The 18,283-nt window shown below is 48.4% G+C and overlaps 6 protein-coding genes across 6 annotated transcripts; 3 read left to right on the top strand and 3 right to left on the bottom strand.

Annotated features, from left to right (window-relative positions):
* Positions 1 to 176: 176 nt before the first annotated feature.
* Positions 177 to 2,497, bottom strand: AGABI2DRAFT_202530 (hypothetical protein; the record flags this gene model as incomplete). The annotated part of the gene is made up of 12 exons (XM_006459925.1): positions 2,466 to 2,497; positions 2,393 to 2,416; positions 2,287 to 2,333; positions 2,104 to 2,238; positions 1,850 to 2,053; positions 1,559 to 1,798; positions 1,360 to 1,500; positions 985 to 1,311; positions 665 to 931; positions 531 to 610; positions 354 to 477; positions 177 to 296 (listed from the first exon to the last, which is right to left on the bottom strand). The coding sequence occupies exons 1-12, from the start codon at positions 2,482 to 2,484 to the stop codon at positions 177 to 179; spliced, it is 1,728 nt and encodes a 575-aa protein (XP_006459988.1). The 5' UTR covers positions 2,485 to 2,497.
* Positions 2,498 to 2,614: 117 nt separating this feature from the next.
* AGABI2DRAFT_116948 (hypothetical protein) lies at positions 2,615 to 4,910 on the bottom strand (the record flags this gene model as incomplete). The annotated part of the gene is made up of 4 exons (XM_006459926.1): positions 2,615 to 3,274; positions 3,332 to 3,709; positions 3,763 to 4,681; positions 4,732 to 4,910. The coding sequence occupies 4 exons, from the start codon at positions 4,908 to 4,910 to the stop codon at positions 2,615 to 2,617; spliced, it is 2,136 nt and encodes a 711-aa protein (XP_006459989.1).
* A 184-nt stretch (positions 4,911 to 5,094) lies between these two features.
* Positions 5,095 to 6,662, top strand: AGABI2DRAFT_191764 (hypothetical protein). The gene is made up of 6 exons (XM_006459927.1): positions 5,095 to 5,219; positions 5,272 to 5,311; positions 5,368 to 5,558; positions 5,680 to 5,761; positions 5,829 to 6,173; positions 6,235 to 6,662. The coding sequence occupies exons 1-6, from the start codon at positions 5,146 to 5,148 to the stop codon at positions 6,421 to 6,423; spliced, it is 921 nt and encodes a 306-aa protein (XP_006459990.1). The 5' UTR covers positions 5,095 to 5,145; the 3' UTR covers positions 6,424 to 6,662.
* An 885-nt stretch (positions 6,663 to 7,547) lies between these two features.
* AGABI2DRAFT_191766 (hypothetical protein) lies at positions 7,548 to 8,461 on the bottom strand. Its single transcript, XM_006459928.1, has 3 exons — positions 8,275 to 8,461; positions 8,187 to 8,224; positions 7,548 to 8,130 (listed from the first exon to the last, which is right to left on the bottom strand). The coding sequence occupies exons 1-3, from the start codon at positions 8,429 to 8,431 to the stop codon at positions 7,786 to 7,788; spliced, it is 540 nt and encodes a 179-aa protein (XP_006459991.1). The 5' UTR covers positions 8,432 to 8,461; the 3' UTR covers positions 7,548 to 7,785.
* A 190-nt stretch (positions 8,462 to 8,651) lies between these two features.
* Positions 8,652 to 14,742, top strand: RIM15 (RIM15 response regulator receiver protein; the record flags this gene model as incomplete). Its single annotated transcript, XM_006459929.1, has 8 exons — positions 8,652 to 9,090; positions 9,164 to 10,214; positions 10,266 to 12,482; positions 12,546 to 13,068; positions 13,125 to 14,268; positions 14,320 to 14,358; positions 14,414 to 14,575; positions 14,633 to 14,742. The coding sequence occupies 8 exons, from the start codon at positions 8,652 to 8,654 to the stop codon at positions 14,740 to 14,742; spliced, it is 5,685 nt and encodes a 1,894-aa protein (XP_006459992.1).
* A 2,734-nt stretch (positions 14,743 to 17,476) lies between these two features.
* AGABI2DRAFT_67036 (hypothetical protein) lies at positions 17,477 to 18,140 on the top strand (the record flags this gene model as incomplete). Its single annotated transcript, XM_006459930.1, has 2 exons — positions 17,477 to 17,578; positions 17,628 to 18,140. The coding sequence occupies 2 exons, from the start codon at positions 17,477 to 17,479 to the stop codon at positions 18,138 to 18,140; spliced, it is 615 nt and encodes a 204-aa protein (XP_006459993.1).
* Between the last annotated feature and the right edge of the window lie 143 nt (positions 18,141 to 18,283).

Raw genomic sequence — 18,283 nt, forward strand, 5'->3', positions numbered from 1 at the left:
CGTGAACGTGCCGGAGGTGGAAGGTTAGGGGTTTTGTTTCTGGAAAATGTTGCTTTGGCCATAGATATGTGGTGAGAAGCGTATAAAGGGCTCCAGGCAAACTCAAGTACATCGCCGTCGACGATCAAGCTGTTCAGGTGAGTCCTGTATATCAATCACGTGGTGGGCTAGTGTAATTAATGTCTCCTCGACTCTTGTCCTGCTGAAACTACTTTCCGTCGCGCCTCCTCTTTCAGGCGTGCCCAAAATGCTAGTTCCTGCTGGGATTTAGGGTGGGCTATGCGATGGGTGGTTTTCTGTGGATTTTGGATTAGCTCGATCAAGGACTTCGAAACAGGTATTCGAGTACGAACATTCAAGCTTTGAAGAACACCTTCATATATAGTGGACTGAGCCTTTGCCTTTGCTGAAGGATCCGAGATTCGCGCTGTATGCTGGGTGATTAAGCTTGCCAGCTGCTCTCGTAGCTTGAGGAGGCTGAGTAGAGTAGCATTAGGATGTAATATCACAAATATAGATGCAATGGGTACTTAGAAAATATCATGGTTTCTTCATCGTTAGCAGTCAAGTACACAAAAGCATTGAAGCAGACTACATATTTTCTACACACCTGCCGGAAAGTGAGGTTGTACATCGGAAGCCTGAACAGAAATCTCATACTCACGTCGGATACCATTGCATCAGTGGTGACCGTCGCCCGAGCGAAATATCCCCCGGATGTTCCTTCTGCTAACTTCTTCAATGCCTCAATATTTTGAGACATGGCTTCTCTAAATACGGGCCACATCTGTATAATGATGCCGAAGATGAACTGTTCTCCAGGTGGACAGCGCCGCTTTTGTACTTCGGTGACCACATCTTCGGATAGCCTTATCATGGTCAATAATGGAATTACTGGAGGAATTGGTTCCAGCACAGAATGCACAAAAGTCTGTTAGCATATTTAATTTAGCATTACGCAGTAAGAATGTTACGTGAACTTACCTTGCAGTACTCTAAAACAGGATCGAATATTTGTTTCCAGAGCGCATCATGACCGGCCTGTTCCTCCTTTGAGCTCCGCAATGTAGCTAGATCACTGAACGTCGCAGAACCACCGGAAACGACTCGTCCCCCGACTTCTGATGCGGACGAAGAGCGCATTTCCGATGCATCAGGGGAGCGAAATCCTGTTGGCGAGAGCAGTGGTTGTTTGGCATCCCCCACTAGTGGCGAGACGTTGAAGAAAGCGGACAAAAATGTGTACTCCGCCGTCGAATTATCCATGAAAACTAGGAAAAGCGATCGAAAGATAGCCTCAACCGACTCTTTCTATACAGAGATTTAGAATGTTGGCTGATACAAGACGCTGCTACCCACATAAGTCTTGTCATCAGCCATATATGCCAGCGTTACCGCTGGTCCATCGATACTACAGTGAGCAAGGCGAGAGGAATCAAGTTTAAAATCGCGCTCGTTGTTGCTCACGACTATGTTCTCAAATTTCTCGAATGCCCTGGCCTTCGAAAACATCAGCAACGTTATACGTATTTCACCTTTCATAGGCTGACACACACACCTTAACGTAACCCAGACTTCGAGAGTACCGTCTAAACCCAGTTTCATAGTATAATCGCGCAGCTCCAATATATGATCGTTGTACCTCGAGGGCTACGTCGTGAGCCTGGCGGTGCAAGAACGCATACAGTGGACTATATTTCAACAGCACTGACGTCTGTAAGACTTGCATATTAGTAGTAACGCTTGCGCGAATGGGTTGGAACAGAGCCAAGAAGAACGTCCGTAATTTCGTTGCTGCCTGCATGAATTGACATGAGCATTAATCCAGCCTGATTAAGGGAATACATACGACAATCCGAAGTCCTTCACTCACTTCACCCAGGTCCCTGGCCGCTTTGACGCGCGAACGGGATTTCGACAGTACCAGCCTCTTCTCAAAGTCTTCTACGGCATCAATCCATGCTTCTCCGACAGGCGTATCCAGGATGAGTTTTGCAAGACTCGGAGGAATGGTAACTTCCGATAACAGACTTGCGAGAGGACGTTCGATTCTCTAGCCGCAGTTGCAAAAATGAAAATATCAGCAGCAGAAAGAATGCCTACCCGGCGGTTCTTCAATTTCGAGTCAATTTCCTGGCTGCGGTCTTGTAGGTCAGATATTTGACCTGCAACTGCGGTGAGGTCCGTCTGGAAGGTGGACAAAAAGGATTCCAATGAATCTAGGAGACTGATGCTCGTCTACAAACAGTTAGTTTCCGAAAGGATGGTAGAAGTTCAATTACACACCTGGACCTGGTCATGAAGTTCAACATATTCTTTTTCCCGTGAGGTGTCTTTCGAAAACTCTTGGTAGGTGAACTCGAAGTGACTTATTGATGCTTGAATGACTTACAGAAACCGGAGGGTTCAGTGCGTCCTGCTGGATGATCAACAAGTGAGTATATACGAGATGCTGTATAACTGACCTGGTACTTCTGCCGACATAATAAATGGTAGCTGGTCGAGGTGTAATGACAGTGATGGCAGGACAATTGCCTTTTATGGATAGACACTCGATCCCATCGAGCAAATCTCAGATTTATTGAGTCCTCTAGCTACATACAATACATGATTATCAGGACGATAATGCATAATCTAATGAAGAAATGCCACTGTTATAATGTTGCTGGGGTATCGTCAGATTAGATGAGGAACTATAATCAATGTTCATAGTCTGATATTCAGTCGCTTGATGAGGCTGGGTTTGATGATGCGGATGGGTTTGTCTCAAGATTGGGACCACTTGTGATTGAGAATTCTGTGACTGCCGTAGAAGACCAGTAAGGGACTCGTCCTCACTATCCTCTCCGAGTAGACTGAGTTGGCTCCACTCAAAACCTGAGGGTTCCTCTATCAGCCTCCTCAAGACCATCGGAAGGTCGGAATGATCCCGCTGGGCTGCATTTATCCATCGTTTACTGATCATCCAGCTCGCAACACCTTTGGGCGGGAGGTGAAACCCGTCCTTTAGGGGACCGGTATACCGCTCCTTTTTCCCTGCTCCTCTCTTGAGCTTAGTTGGTACACCATCGTCCAATATGGCATAAAGCCGATTGAGTCTTTGGCTTCGCCACGCGTAACCCCGCGTGCGAAGTATAGATATCTGATTCCCAGAAGCATCTGTTTCGTAGTCCGAATCTTCTGAAGACATACACTCGACCTGAAGAGCGCCGTCGAAAGTGACATGTTCCACGGCTGCAATCCTCTCTCTGGCCTCGGCGCGGTTGCTTAACTTCTGCAAAATAGATAGATTAATACCCGTAATCAGTCAGGCGTCCTGAATAAAACATACGATTTTTCTTCTAGAAACATGTCGCGCCCGCCGCGCTTTAGCATCTTCACGTTTCTTCAAGGTCTGAGCGGTCAAGGCATCTCTCTGCGCTCTGAACTTCTGCCTGAACGTAACAAAACACTGCTCAAAGATGCCATCAAGAGTTTTCTTGTTAAAATCTTTACGAGGAACGTGTTTGTAGAGTTGACAATTCTCTTTGATATCGTTCATGACGCGAGTCTTCATGCGACAGTTATGAACAGACTGTTTCGTGGTTTTGTCCCACACAAAACGAACAGGATCTTCAGGGCCAAGAGCGACGCCTTCGATATGACTGTCAGGCAGTTCATGATCTGTGTCCAGTTGCATCATTCTGAGAAAATGCGAGCGCATTGCATGCTGGAAATCTATCAGCAGACGATAAAGAGAGTATACAAATGGTAAAAACCAACATGTATAGTTAAGCAGCGTTTATCATGATGATTGGTCCGGCGCATCCGATGACGAGGATAAGTCTCCGAACTATCAGAGTCGCTACTGGAATCACTGCTGGCGATACCAGCTCTGGATCTCTTTCTACTTTGTCTGGAATTTGTCGTCTGATGGGAAGCAGGAGATGGGGGAACATCTGTCGAGCCAATAAAGGATGAAGGTGACGGACTAACAGATTCAGGAAGAGAATCAAGTGAGGAAACGACATTGGAAGATGCTGTCGGAAGATTCTGAGGCATCATCGTGACATGGTCGTTTTGAACACCATGATAATGTTGACCTTGAAGATGCTGAAAATGAGGTGAATGGTGGTGTATTTCGAGACCCTGTTGAGTATGATATTCCCCGACGCCACCCCCGTTGTAGTATGATTGGGCCAAAGATGCTTGAGGTGCGGTGGAAGAACCTTGGATGAATTGAGGAGTGCCATAAGGAGGATGATTTGATGGTACGGGAGATATGGGGGATATAGATTGATTGAGTTGATGAGATTGAACGGCAGGCGAGACGTTGTACTGGGAATTGTATATGCCTGGAGAATGAGAATCGTCCATACTTGATCCACATTCGGGTGACAATGCGGAATGATTGAGGGTAATTGCAGGACTACCAGGATGTCTAGATCCCGTGGCATTCTGCGCTAATGCAGACTGTAGCACAGTTATTTGATGTTGCATCTCGTTGATCTGTTGCTCCATTTCAGCCTGTCGCTGTCGGTACTTAACCTCTTGTTCCTGTTCCCAAATCATACGCCTCTGCGTTTCTCGTGAATGCGCTTCTTTGGTCGCACGGACGGTTCTGACAAGTTCATGCACAGCGCTCGCAGGATTTATTGGTAAACCCTCCCGGACCGTTGGTCGGGGTATTAACTCTTGCTGTCTGATTTGTCATGAGAACCGAAAATAACCAAGTAGATCACTTAGACGCACGGAAAACCCGAGGTTGAATGCTGTGGCTCTGGAATGGCGAGTTCGAGTTCACTGCGGTGAGGAGCATAGCCGTTCACATTTATACCATTCTGTTGGAAGGGGTCGAGGTAGTTTTGAACGGGTTGTCTTGGATAGCCAGCATAAGGGTTAAGTGCGTCAGAAAGCTCACTGGAGGTCATATGTAGGATATGAAAAGGGTGGTTGAGCCTACAAGCCCACCACAGAGCCGTTCATATGGTTGTGCGAAGCGAAGTCGTCACTCTCGGAATCTAATTATTGTGCATTTAGTTTATTTGTTCCCCTGGCCAGTGGCAAACACACGCAATGTGATGCAGGTGCGATCAAGGACTGAACGCGTCATCCCAGGTGATAATTTAGATTCTTCTCTCGGAGCCTCCACCCTCTACACAAATTATGGAAGCAGAACTTGAACGTATGATGATGGGTCGCGCTGCCGCCGCTCGCGGCGACCAAACCGTCCCCGACAAGTACGTCATCTGGACCATCTAAAGTTCAAACCTCTACTTATCACAACAACAGCGGCGAGGTCATCCACATTTCTTCCCTGGCCCTGCTAAAAGTGAGAAGCTATCGAATGTGATCTTCCACAATCGCAGTGCACTTACGCCTTTTTAGATGTTGAAACATGGACGCGCCGGTGTACCGATGGAAGTCATGGGTCTAATGCTGGGCGAATTTGTGGATGAATATACCGTCCAAGTGATAGACGTCTTTGCCATGCCTCAGTCAGGAACAACAGTCACAGTCGAATCTGTTGACCACGTTTTTCAGACCAGGATGGTAGATATGCTCAAACAGACCGGAAGGTATGTGCCAGAGATTTCAACTCCAAAATCACGGGTTTCATCCTGAAGTCCGCCGTTATCATTCTGGTAATTCAATGGATGTACTTTTGAGATACTAATTCGATTTATTTTTGGTTAAAAGACCCGAAATGGTGGTGGGGTGGTACCATTCTCATCCCGGATTCGGATGCTGGCTTTCAAGTGTGGATATCAATACTCAACAGGTAATGTCCCGCATTGTCAACGCGTGAACCTGTTTACGACCGCAATTACTCAACGAATTTCTTATAGTCATTTGAATCACTCAATAGTCGTTCTGTGGCAGTTGTTATCGACCCTATCCAATCAGTGAAAGGGAAGGTCGTGATTGATGCATTCCGACTAATCAACCCACATACCGTTATATCTGGTCGGGAACCGCGACAAACGACTTCCAACATCGGACACATTAATAAACCTTCAATACAAGCACTGATCCATGGACTGAATCGGCATTATTATTCCATCGCCGTCAATTATCGCAAGACGGATCTTGAGCAGTCGATGCTGATGAACTTGCATAAACGAAATTGGACGGAAGGGCTCAAGTTGCGAGATTTCCGCCAGCACAAGGAATCAAATGAAGTGGCAATTAAGGTGTGATGTCGTCCCTCACTGAAGTCCCAAGAATTCTTAGATGACGACCGTTTATCCACAGTCTATGCTCACGCTTTCAGAAGCGTACAACAAGTCCGTGCAGGAAGAATCAACATTAAGTGCAGATCAGCTGAAGACGCGGCACGTGGGCAAGCAAGACCCAAAGCGCCATCTCGAGGAAGCCGTAGAAAAGGCGATGGGTGACCAGGTCGTGCAGAATTTGGGGACTATGCTCCTTGCAGAGCTATAGATATCTTGAACGAACATAACTTCTGGCATGAGGCGGTATTTAGCTTCCGAGTATTCTCGACGACGGGTAGGCTAGCGATACTTCGTGGGGGCTATCACACTGTTGGACGAATAATCTGTGATTATCTTCCGAAGTCCATCGGCATCCAGCGAAGTATCCCACCCAACAATGAGCTAGAAGTGCACAATGCTATTCTGTAAGCTCGATGAATGATCAACATCTATAAAAACTGTGATATGGAGTTTGTTTTTGTATCCGTGAACATTGGGGGTGTTAAGGGTCTGCTAGGAAGCGGAAACCTACTAAGTGGTTTGATCATGCGAGCAAATCTCAACTGCCTTTCTTGTCCTTAGCCAGTTGCGCAGGTAGAGGAACGGTACTTAATTCCAGCCAACCAATAGCGTATAAGAGCGCTATTGAAGGATGTGGGTAAATGCCAGTGGACTTTAGTTGGCAGTGGTTTCCGCCTGAGAAGCACGCGTCCATTTCCAAGTCGGGGTCCAATAAAGAACCTATGGAACCTAGGAAAGGCTCTGAGAGTCTAAGCCGGACCTTGTGACCGTTCAAGTAACATACAGATGACGCCCCCTGTTTGGTACCAATGAATACGGTGGCGTCTTCGAAATCCTAAGAACAACCTCCGGTGTCAGAAAAGGTTGATTTGACTTGTTAGATAAATCTTGTAAAAGTCTTTGTATTGGACCAGAGATACGGAAACGGTCACTTGGTAAGCATCATGTGGTGGAGAGTGGACACAGAATGTCTATAACCCCCCGAGAGTAGGTGGCCTCGTGGGGGTAGACAGTGATAGGGGTCCGAGGATTAAATCTCAGAGAACCTCTGTCATGTTAAACAGTATAACCCGACTATAAGTGTGATTAGATCGAAATAGAAAGCAAGGTCTTGATGAGATACCAATGACTGATTGGATAGCGCTGACTTGTTGACAACATGGGTGACAGATAGGGCTTATCGAGAGCACGAGTTTTCACTATGCGCGGGCCTTGGAGGAAGAAGGGTGTGATGTAGTGACTACGGCACTCGCCATCCTCGTTTTCCCCTGGCAGAATGAATGAAAGACAGGTACCCGTGTATTTGTGATTGAATATCACACAATGAATATCTGATGATGACCAGAGAGGATTCTATTGTCAATCATCGAAGTTAGCATCTTGAAAGTGTCATGAAATCCATAGATTAACCGCAGTCGGGCAAGGGAGATAAGTCGGATGTTTGTGAGTTATGTATGAAGGACCTGTCTAATGGTGCGAGAAAATTTGCTTCTAGCTTGGAGAAATGAAAACGACTTGGTCGTATATCGCTAAACAGATAGGCTGTAAGGTATGATATAAATGTGGAGGCTCATTGAGGGTGAGTATGACGTCTCAATGCAAACAACGACTGTTTTGAGGGCCGACTGAGTTGAGGGATAATACCAATCATCCTAGCGCGTCGGATGGCCTTGCCCAACCGGCGTTGACTGCGACATGTGAGACCTGTAATATTACGGCCGTAGATTTTGCCCATTTCCGAGATGTATGTGGACAATACATGGGGGTTGAGTGTGAAGTCGACAGGATCGATGTTGAGTTGACGGAAGATGTCTTTGTAACGAGCTTCAGGGGCCGGAGGAGCGATGCGGGTTGAACGGTTTGCACCACGAGAATTTTGGCATTTTTCGGGAGAGAGGTCGTTGGGTCGAAGGATCTTCAAAAGTTGGTTAGACTGGGACAAAGGTGTGCGAGGAGAAAGGGGAGATGCACATTTCCTGGGTAGAACATTTTACGGTTCTTCGAGTTTCCTGTGGTACCGCGTTATTAAAGAGATGGATGAAGTAAGGGGAAGGCGTACGAGCTGGAGCGGCCGTATCTTCCACCGTGTTCAAGACGTCCGCAAGCGTTCCCGGGGGTTTCTCAGCATCCGTAGAGGAGGCAAGAGGAGGAGTGGTGGTGGACAAGAAAGCGCGAGTGGGCGGGCGAAGCAGAGAGCGGCGGACAGAGGCGAGCATGGCGGTTCGCGTCGTGGATGAAAAGAGGATTCGGCGTGACGGGGACCCCAGGGAGCGTGTGATGATGTGTGTGATGGGAAAGCGTGGGAAGAGACGAGCTGGAATATGTGCCATGTCCTTGCCATGTCCAGCTCTCTGCCACTGCCCTCCCCCATGTCGTGCTGAGTCGCCCGTCCCTTCTCGCCCCGCCCGTCCCAGATCCACCTCCTCCATCTCCGCCATGTCCGACTCTCCCATCCTCCGTAGACAGCCCCCGAGCCCCCTCGTCTTCTCGCCCGAAACCGTCCTCACCACAAACACCCAGTCCTCGACATCGGGTTCCGGTACGGTCTCCATGCCCTTTGTCAGGAGACACGTTACTCGTCGTCTCAAGGCTGCAAAGGCGGAGTGTGATAAGGAGCTCCAGCGGGTCACAAATAATATTACCGCCTTCTTCGAGGAGCGTCTCCGTGAGGGCGATCAGGATCAGGACCGTGACCGAGGCAGAGACAGAGGCCGCCCCCGCGACAGCGATTCTCAACCAGGCGATTCCGAGTCTCTTGGCGGTGCCTTTTCCTACTTTCCACCAGAATTCGGTAGCGCCCTCCCGTCCGACATTGAATACGGTTCAGATGGTGGTTACGATGTGGAAGCTGAGTATACCCACCACAATCGGCAACGTGCGTCTTGTCAAACTTCGTCGGACTGCTCCACTGCTGACCCATTCCTATTCATCTCCTGGTCTTTATACAGCGTCCTCAACTTCGCAAATGAGTCCCGCTTCTCTCCGCAGGCAGAACACCAACCCATGGGATAAGCCCCTCAGCTCCTCACTTTCTTCTAGTTTCCTTGGCTCAAGCCCTGCCTCTTCTACCGTAGTGTTACCGGAAGCTCCCATCACACGCAAGGCCACTAATGCCTCCAGTATTGCTCTCAACTCCTGGGGCGGCGGGGGAGTCTCCTACCACCGCCTTTCTCGCAACATCCATATGGCATCAAAGTCGTCTCCATCTGCCCAAAGCTCCAGGTCCACGTCTCGCTCACGATCACCCTTACCTCCCCTCTCTAGCCATGCCAGCTATACCGATCACAGCCCTGCCGCCATCAACAGGCGCTCCTCCCGCATTTTAACTGAAGATCCGGTTGATTCTATCATGGCCGCCCTTTATGATCTCATTGGTGTCGCCACGGATATTGGGGATATGACAGTTGCTCAGCTTACTGCCCAACCAAAAGTGTGCGAGTCCCTTGTCCAAAGGGTTCAGAACATCGGCAAGGCCTGGGAAGATCATCCTGATTGGCACGGTAGGAACTGGTATGTTCAGATACTTCTTGCCGTCGCTAGTCTTAGCCGTGTCGTCGAATGGTGGGAGGCTGAAAAGCAGTTTTGGAATTTTGACGAGAATGACCCCGAGGACGAGCCACTACTATTCGTCACCAAATCAGCTGGGGACGACCTCGAAACGGATAAGCACGATGCAGAACTTGAAAACTTCCGCCTCAACGATGATGAGCAGGCCAAGTACCGGCTCACTCACTCTCCTAGTCAGATCACAGGTGCCAAGGAGGGCCAACCCAAGGTTTTACCTCCAGTAGCCGCGCCATCCACTCCTCCGGTTCACCAGCATGCAAATGAACTTCTCGACAACGAAGTACCTGGGAATGCCGAATCTGCCCGGGTCCTTGCCACTGAAAGACTTCGGCTGCAAGCTGAAACAGCTCAGAAGCATAATATCGTCATGGAGCTCAGCCTCGACGGGGAACACTTTCTTTGGGTAAATCATGCCTGGCGAGTTGTAGTTGGGTAAGTTGAACTATCTTGTTCAAGTAGCATCAGTTCACCAAGTACTTGTAGGACGGAACCCGATGAATTGTCCGGAACTCGCATCTCGAGCCTACTCTCTTCCGCTGATGTTGGAGTCTTCAAAGAGGCTACACAACGTTTACAAGAAGATGATTCGCATACGGTTGAGGTCCGTTTCCAGTTACAGGTTGTGCCTACCACGGAGCGCGAATCATCCCTGGGCAGACTTTACCAATATATGGAAGGTAAAGGCATGCTGATGATTGACCGGATTGATGGTCAGCCCTCTCATACAATGTGGGTTGTTCGGCCCATCTCGACTCCCCATTATGAACACGAGAGTGTGGCAATCGTTATCGAACCAGATGATCTCGCTCCTGAACCTGCTTCCTCCCTCCAAGCAGCCTTCGATCGGACTTCATTGGAACCTCCCTCTACACCTCTCCCATTTTCTCAGCCCATCAGCGTGGACCCTATCTTGTGCCGTATCTGCGAATGTAAAATTCCGCAATGGTATTTTGAAAAACATAGCGAGACTTGTGCCGAGACCCACCGCCTCGAGGCTGAAATTATTGAATGCAATGAAAGTATAGGTGAACTTCGTAGTACCATTCGTGATATCGTCAATGCTCTGGATAGAGCTTCTCCCAATAACAATGCCGAATATCGCGGTATGTCTATATACAGACCCCCACCCACTCCCAACCTTGTATCTTCTCCGTTACAACTCTTTCGTGCTACTAGGATGCAGAAGTTCGGGGTTAAAAAGATGCAGAAAAGGTTGCTGGAACAGTTGGATGATATCTTGCAGGTTGCTACAGAGGTATCAATGCCTACCCTCAAGGAAGAGGAGGCCAATGAGCCAGTTGAACGCCAGCGGCTTCTATCACCCGGTTCTGAGCGTAAAATTACCCAAATACGCACCTGGCCGAAGCCTACTGTGGAAGACGCTGCATTAACACAGTTGGTTCAGGATGCCGAGAGGATTATGAGACAAAAGGTTGATAATGTTGTCCGGATGCAAAATACAATACGATACGCAGAGAAAATCTGGCTGGAATGGCAGGACAAGGTTGAAGGGTATCTGGGAACAGTCGAAGAAGGAGAGAGTGACGGCGAAGACGAGATTGGTCAAGACGAGCAAGATCAGGAACTGTCAGAGTTTGGTGTTATGGCAGCCGAAAGAAGTGAACAAGAGGTTGTCGATGATCATTCTAGTACGGCCTCCGTATACGCGTATGCTGGCGAGTCATCATCTGACCCTACGCCCATGGCTTCTTCATCAGCGATTCGGACAGCTTCACCAGACCCTCTCGTGCCTACTTTGCGCACTGCCTCATGGTTCCAAAAGGTTTCATCCGCTACATCTTCATTAGCACTATCTGCTCCAGGTAACACTTCTTCTGAGGTCCGTTCCATCCCTATGCCCGCACCTGCAACACCAATTCCTTCGTCCGCCATCCCTCGCCAAGTTCAGCATACCCGATCATCTACTCCTTCCTCAATTTCTTCACCTCTGGCTCTCGCCGCACCCATTGTAGCTTCTCCATCTCTTGAAGATAGCCTCCCACCTATGTCTCTTGATGACCCCTCCCCTTCCCAAATCACTCCCGGCCCCGCGATCAATAACGCCCCACAACCTAGTTCTAGTCCTTTGACCATCAAAACACACCGATCCACGTCAAACCTTTTAGAGCCTAAACTATACGTTACGCCACCTGCTTCGCCTCGAGCTAACGCTCGGGAGGCCAATGGCCCGACACGCGAGCCGTCAATCAAACGTAGTAGTCGACGCCATTCGACTGCTAATCTTCTTACGAGTCCCAACGTCGGTCCTTTGTCACCCCGTCAGTCTACTGCACCGATTACGCGAACGACGCCGACCTCCATCAAAGATTTTGATGTCATCAAACCCATTAGTAAAGGTGCTTTTGGTTCTGTGTTCTTGGCCAAAAAGAAGGCCACTGGCGATTACTTTGCTATTAAAGTGCTTAAGAAGGCGGACATGATCGCTAAGAACCAAATTACGAATGTCAAAGCTGAGAGGATGATTTTGATGAAGCAAGCTGAATCACCGTTCGTCGCCAAGTTATATTTCACTTTCCAGAGCAAGGATAATCTGTATCTGGTCATGGAATACCTTAACGGTGGTGATTGTGCTGCTTTGATCAAATCTCTTGGATGTTTACCGGAAGAATGGACGAAGAATTATATCGCTGAAGTCGTTCTTGGGTTGGAATACCTGCATCAGAGAGGTATTATTCATCGGTATGAGCGACAATATGCAAAATTTGTGATTCGTTCGCTGATATGATTGCATTGGTACATTAGTGATTTGAAACCGGATAACCTGCTCATCGACCAGCAGGGTCATCTTAAACTCACTGATTTTGGTTTGAGCAGAATTGGTCTCCTCGGTCGTCAGAACAACCAGATGGGACTCGGGCGGCCATATACGAGATATAGTTCGCGCTCGAGACCTCCATCGATTGACTCGTCATATCTAGCCTCCCCTCTTATATATGCACATGATACATCCGCCGCTCCCACAGGTAACTCATACTTTAACCACCGGGCAAGTTCAACGTCACGGTCGCCCTATTTGTCTATGGCAGACGATGTCAGCGAGTCAAGTGGTTCAGATTCCATGTCTGCGTTGCAAGCCCGTCGCAATAGAGTCAATGATAGCCCCCTACAATCCTTCGCTACCGAGCTGACAACCGACTTGCGGTCATATTCAAATTCGGGCGGAGGAACCACGCCGCCAGGAGAGCAGAAGTTCGTGGGAACTCCTGACTATCTGGCTCCTGAAACCATCCTCGGACTTGGGGTTGACGATGCTGCAGTGGACTGGGTAAGAATTCTCTTCTCATCTTTCGAAGTTCACCAGTAAATTTATATCTGAATTAGTGGGCACTTGGCGTAATCACTTACGAATTTCTGTATGGCATCCCCCCTTTCCATGCTGAAACGCCGGAGAAAGTATTTGAAAATATTCTTTCAGGCCGCGTCGAATGGCATGAAGACTGGATCGAATTCTCCGAGGAAACACGAGATTTCATCAAATGTCTATTAACGCTTGATCCCAGTGAACGTCTTGGGTCTAATGGTCCTGAAGAAGTCAAGGCACACCCCTTCTTTGCGGGGATAAAATGGAACCAGGTTACCACTACGGAAGCTGCTTTCATCCCTCAAGTCACTGATCCCGAATCAACGGACTATTTCGATCCTAGAGGCGCTATTCCCCAATTATTTCAAGACGATGACCCGGTTGCTATTGCCACCCAATCATCTCAAGGAAGTCCTGTCATTAGTTCCTCCATGCCCCCTCCATCTATACCTGTACCGATAGCTCATAAGGATTCTACGTCCTCGTCTACTAGTAGTGACTTCGGTTCTTTCAGTTTCAAGAATTTGCCGGTCCTGAAGCAGGCCAATGACGATATGATCCGGAAGTTTAAGACGGACCAAATGGCGCCATTGTCTCATGCATTATCTGAGCCCACGCACACTCGGAGGAAAAGTCTCTCTACAAGGATCAAGCTACCACCGAACGTTGTGACAAGTGTAGACTCCAAGACCCAGCTCACAAACCCCCCTTCACCCGCTACCTCTACTTCCTCTATTGCTTCTTCCCCCTCTCGCATTAGTGTACCTCCACCTACTCCTGGAAGTGGAACTCATACTCGAAAGACTTCTGAATTTGGGGCCCTCGAACGTTTCAAGCAGAACCACATGGACGATCGGAGAAATTCCATGCCAAGTCGGCTGCGTACTGCTTCTGTCTCGAGTACCGGAGACGGGTCTGGTTCGGAAACGTGGAATTCTATCGGCTATGGCAGTCAACAAGAGGCCAATACCCCGCCCTCATCCGTTCATTCAATAGACCTAAGGAAGGGGCCTGACCCGAGTGATCGTGCAGTTACTTGTCTACTTGCTGAGGATAATCCGATCACTGCAAAGATCATCGAGACGTTACTTATACGACTTGGCTGTCGCTGTGTTGTAGTCCATGATGGATCTGAAGCTATCAGTGTAGCTATGGGCGACATTAGTGAGCAAACTGACATGATTTTTTAATTGCGTTAAGCTAATTGTTTTTAAGAATTCGATTGTATTCTGATGGACTTGTATATGCCAGTTCGTAAGTACCCAATAGTCATCTATGCTATGCACACGCCTGACTTATGCTGTTTTAGTTGATGGTGAAGGCGCCGCCAGGTATATCAAAAGCACAAATAGTAAGAATACGAATACGCCCATAATCGCCGTCAGTGCCTACAGCAGCACGGATCCCAATGAATTGAGTAACGTTTTCTCGGTTTCACTGCCAAAGCCTGTCGCAAAGGCAGACCTATTAGGTCTGTTTCTCCCTTCGGTTCAAAAATATATCAAAGTCTGACCAATTTCTTCTTCAGCTGCCATGCGGAAGCTAGGGTTCAAAACTTCCACGATGTCTAGCACTCGTGCCAAAATCCTTACCACTAATCGCCCCCAAGGACCTTCTCAACCTCACGTTCCGTCATGACTACATGTTCCCTTGTCTCCTCTATCCCTTTTCTCTCCCACCTCCATTGCATGATCATATCGATCAATTCATTCGTCTGCTCTCTGCTCTTCGTTTTCGTCCACCATATGGTTCTCACTATCATTTTGTCCTTTTGGTATATACTACATCCGCACTTGGTCATTTTCCTTTTCAACCCATACATTCATCATCAGCACATCACCATACAATCATTATCGGTTATCTCTGCATTTGTAACGTACTAGAATCGCGGCTATTCAATTCCATCATTAGCGTCAGATGTTTTAAAGTTAGATTCTTATGCGCAATTTCTATCAACGTGTCTGAGCGTGGGTTGTTTCCGCAAATCGAGACACTCTGATGCTGCGCTGCCACACCACCCAACACATTTGTTTGATATACCGCAGTGGCTGTTTCTACCATAATAGTCGCTCATGAATTACGGTCGGCCCCCAGGTGAGTAGAAGGAGATATGTTTAGTTTACTCCATTTTGCCGAGTTGTTTCCACATATGCCTGATCCTGTGCTTGCAGCGCCGTCTGACGGTCGGCCAAGCTACCACCCAGATCGTAGGTGGCCTCATCGTGCAGCAACAGTCCCGAACCCTCCCACTTCTTCTCGTATGCACCACTACGGGAACCAGCCCGCGTATTCGCCGCCAATCTACCCCGCACAAGGACAAAGACCTCCACAAACCATCCACAGACCGGACATATATTTCTCTTCCTCAGGCATGGATCGCACGTATTCAGATGAATTCTATCATTCGCGCTCGGGGAATGATTACTTCTCTAGTAATACCGCCCAACTTTACCCACCACATCAACAACAATATCATGCTCTCCATCATCCAAGGTCGCCGTCGCCGGCACCTCCCCCCAAACCGCCTGGGCTTCAGCAACCGGTCAGGCGGGATAGCCAAGGAGAGCCGTTACATCCCGCGTATTATCGATCATTTGTATCTTCTCCCCCCGTTCCACCAAAACCAGATCTACTCTTTGAAACCCCGGCGATACCCACTAGTACCTATCTTGGCAACGCTTCTTCTGCCTCTCTTCCCAGCACTTCGACGACACAGGTATGGCCCCCTACACCGCCAAGTTTACCGTCTGGAATGCATGCCGCCCAGGCTCCGCCAAATCCTGCCGCGGATACTCGAGAGGACAGTGATGATGAGGGCGATGAACTTGCTATGGCATTAGCACTGTCAAAAGACGAATCAATGAGAGAAGCAGAAAGGTTACAGGAACTTGCTAAGCAAGAAGAGGAAGAGATGGAACGTGCATTAGCCGCGTCCATGCAGATATCAAGAGGAAGGCGCGATCAATATTGGTCCCAACCGGACGCTGGTCCGTCCAACTATCCTTCATCGTCTTCCTCCCCCGGTCCAAATATCTCGGGTCCTTCTTCAATTGCAACCCTGAAGGATGCTTCGGAAGAAAGCTCGTCTGTGTCACACGTCCCGAAAAGACCACCAGATCGTCCATTTACTTCTAAGAAAGAGCCACTATCACAGACCGAAGAAGATGAAGTGCCCGTGGAAACCCCTGTCAATACAACTGTAATACTCGCAACGCAGTGTCTTTCTATTGACGTAAACGGACATTCCGAACCGCTTCAGAGCGACAACTCACTGCCCAAGTATTCACCGAATCGTACACCAACTGCTTTAGCCCCCCCACCAGACAATACTCATGCCGAGCCTATCGTATCATCACCAAGCGAAGAAACAACCAAGGACGACGAACACGACTGCCTGCCTTATCTATGGGGGACGGGCGGAGATACCCCCACAAATGTTATACCCTCTTCTGTTCGAAGCCTATCATCCAACTCAGATGGGGCGACGGGAACAAATTTCACATCTTTCATGGATTTCAGCTATGATGATGCTTATATTGACGAGGACGAGGCACTGGCCAGAAGACTTGCTGAAGAAGAAAGGAGAGAAGTAGCTAACGAGGTGGTACTGCCAGTAAACGGAAATGGTACTGCAGCTATTCCTCTCAATACAAGCGCGCAAACTGCCAGTATCATACCTCTAGGTGATCTTCCTTCATATGACGCCGCGGTTTCTACTTCAAGCATAGACAAACCCCTCCAAACGGTTGTCCCTGAACTCAGAGTCGATGCCAGTCCTTCAGTTTCTTTAAACGATGGCCTGTCTCGAAATTCTTCTCTCAATTCTGGTACCAGTGATGCCTTATCAAACGTACTAGAAACTTCGGCCGCGATTCGCTTCCCATCCGGCGGCCCTCGGGTCACTACTTTGCAGGTTGATGAGCCACAAAGAGTCATTGGGAGGACTTCTTCAATGAGCGCTTTACCGGTCGTTACCCGTCCACATGAAGTCAGTAGCGATTCGCCCTCGCGTACGGACGATGATATTCCCTCTCCTTCCGCATCGTTCAATCTTGAGGATGTCACAGACACGGCATCCACAAATGTCGTGAATGCAAATAGCCCGCCTGATGCCCCTGCCTCATTGGGAATGCTAAATGCCAGTCACTTCATCGATGCCGAGTTACTTCATGGAGTTTGTGAGTTCTGAGTTCTTTCAGTAATCGCCACAAGTCCTAACAGCTTATCCGCAGCTATCAGTTTCTCTCCTCCCATCATATCGGACAGAGTGTCGCCAATGCAAGGCCAAATGCCGACTCTAATTTCGCTTCCCTATGGTCGCTGTCCCCCTCTCCATTTTCAGGCTCCAAGTTGGCGTCATTTGTTGAAACTCATGGCACGATTGAGTGGGACAAAGATAGAACCCACTATTGAAGCCATGGCTATCAATAAGAACGAATTACCAAAACTTCGGACTGTAGTTCAGTTTATCAAAGTGTGTCAAACTTTTTGGTCGTGGCTTGTTCGTTATTGACGCTATGCAGCCTCACCATATGTCTCGCGAATGGCGTACTGTTCTTTGGTTTACGATTGACCAACCTGTTCCACCCAATGCTTCGAATGCTCAAAGATATCAGATTGCCAACGTCAATGCGTTGCCTTGGTCATATACACTCTCGAGTGTCCCAACGATGCTTAAAGATGCCTCCGACACCCTTCTTTCGAAGACTTATACAGTACCAGAAACAGCTTCCGTTCCATTTCCTTCTCTCCCCATCACATTTCCCAACCTTGCTCTCTACCTCCAGGCTGTTCTAGATAACTCAAGGCGACAAAACGAATCTAATCCTCACCATAAGCTCGCGAAGATGGTTGAGTTATGCTATGCCAACGACAACGCAACCAATGGGATTGACGAACCGGATAAACCTACCGGCGTCAGCGGACTATTCAAGAAAGTCATTGGAAAGGGGAGCAAGAAGGGAAGGAAAAACGGTGGTGGAAACGAGGAAACCTATGACCGTGTAACACCTTTCCTACCCGATGAATGGGGCTGATGCACTAGTCTTAGCCATATCAATTTTCCCTCCTCAGCTGTCCGTTTCTGCCTTCTGCTCCAGAATCTTTCTTTCTTTCTAACATCACGTGTGTATATTTTCTAATTTTGACGCTCAGCTCATGCATTCGTTCTCATGTCCAG

The sequence above is a fragment of the Agaricus bisporus genome (assembly GCF_000300575.1).
Source record: "Agaricus bisporus var. bisporus H97 unplaced genomic scaffold AGABI2scaffold_4, whole genome shotgun sequence".
In the NCBI taxonomy this organism is placed as follows: Eukaryota; Fungi; Basidiomycota; class Agaricomycetes; order Agaricales; family Agaricaceae; genus Agaricus; species Agaricus bisporus.

Excerpts from the sequence above, each read along its gene's own strand:
- AGABI2DRAFT_191764 (XM_006459927.1), top strand. The coding sequence starts at position 5,146 with ATGGAAGCAGAACTTGAACGTATGATGATGGGTCGCGCTGCCGCCGCT. Across the intron at positions 5,312-5,367 it reads CTTCCCTGGCCCTGCTAAAA|ATGTTGAAACATGGACGCGC; the intron begins GTGAGAAGCTAT and ends ACGCCTTTTTAG. Across the intron at positions 5,762-5,828 it reads TGGATATCAATACTCAACAG|TCATTTGAATCACTCAATAG; the intron begins GTAATGTCCCGC and ends AATTTCTTATAG.
- AGABI2DRAFT_191766 (XM_006459928.1), bottom strand. The coding sequence starts at position 8,431 with ATGCTCGCCTCTGTCCGCCGCTCTCTGCTTCGCCCGCCCACTCGCGCT. Across the intron at positions 8,225-8,274 it reads AGATACGGCCGCTCCAGCTC|GAAACTCGAAGAACCGTAAA; the intron begins GTACGCCTTCCC and ends GCGGTACCACAG. Across the intron at positions 8,131-8,186 it reads AAATGTTCTACCCAGGAAAT|ATCCTTCGACCCAACGACCT; the intron begins GTGCATCTCCCC and ends CAACTTTTGAAG.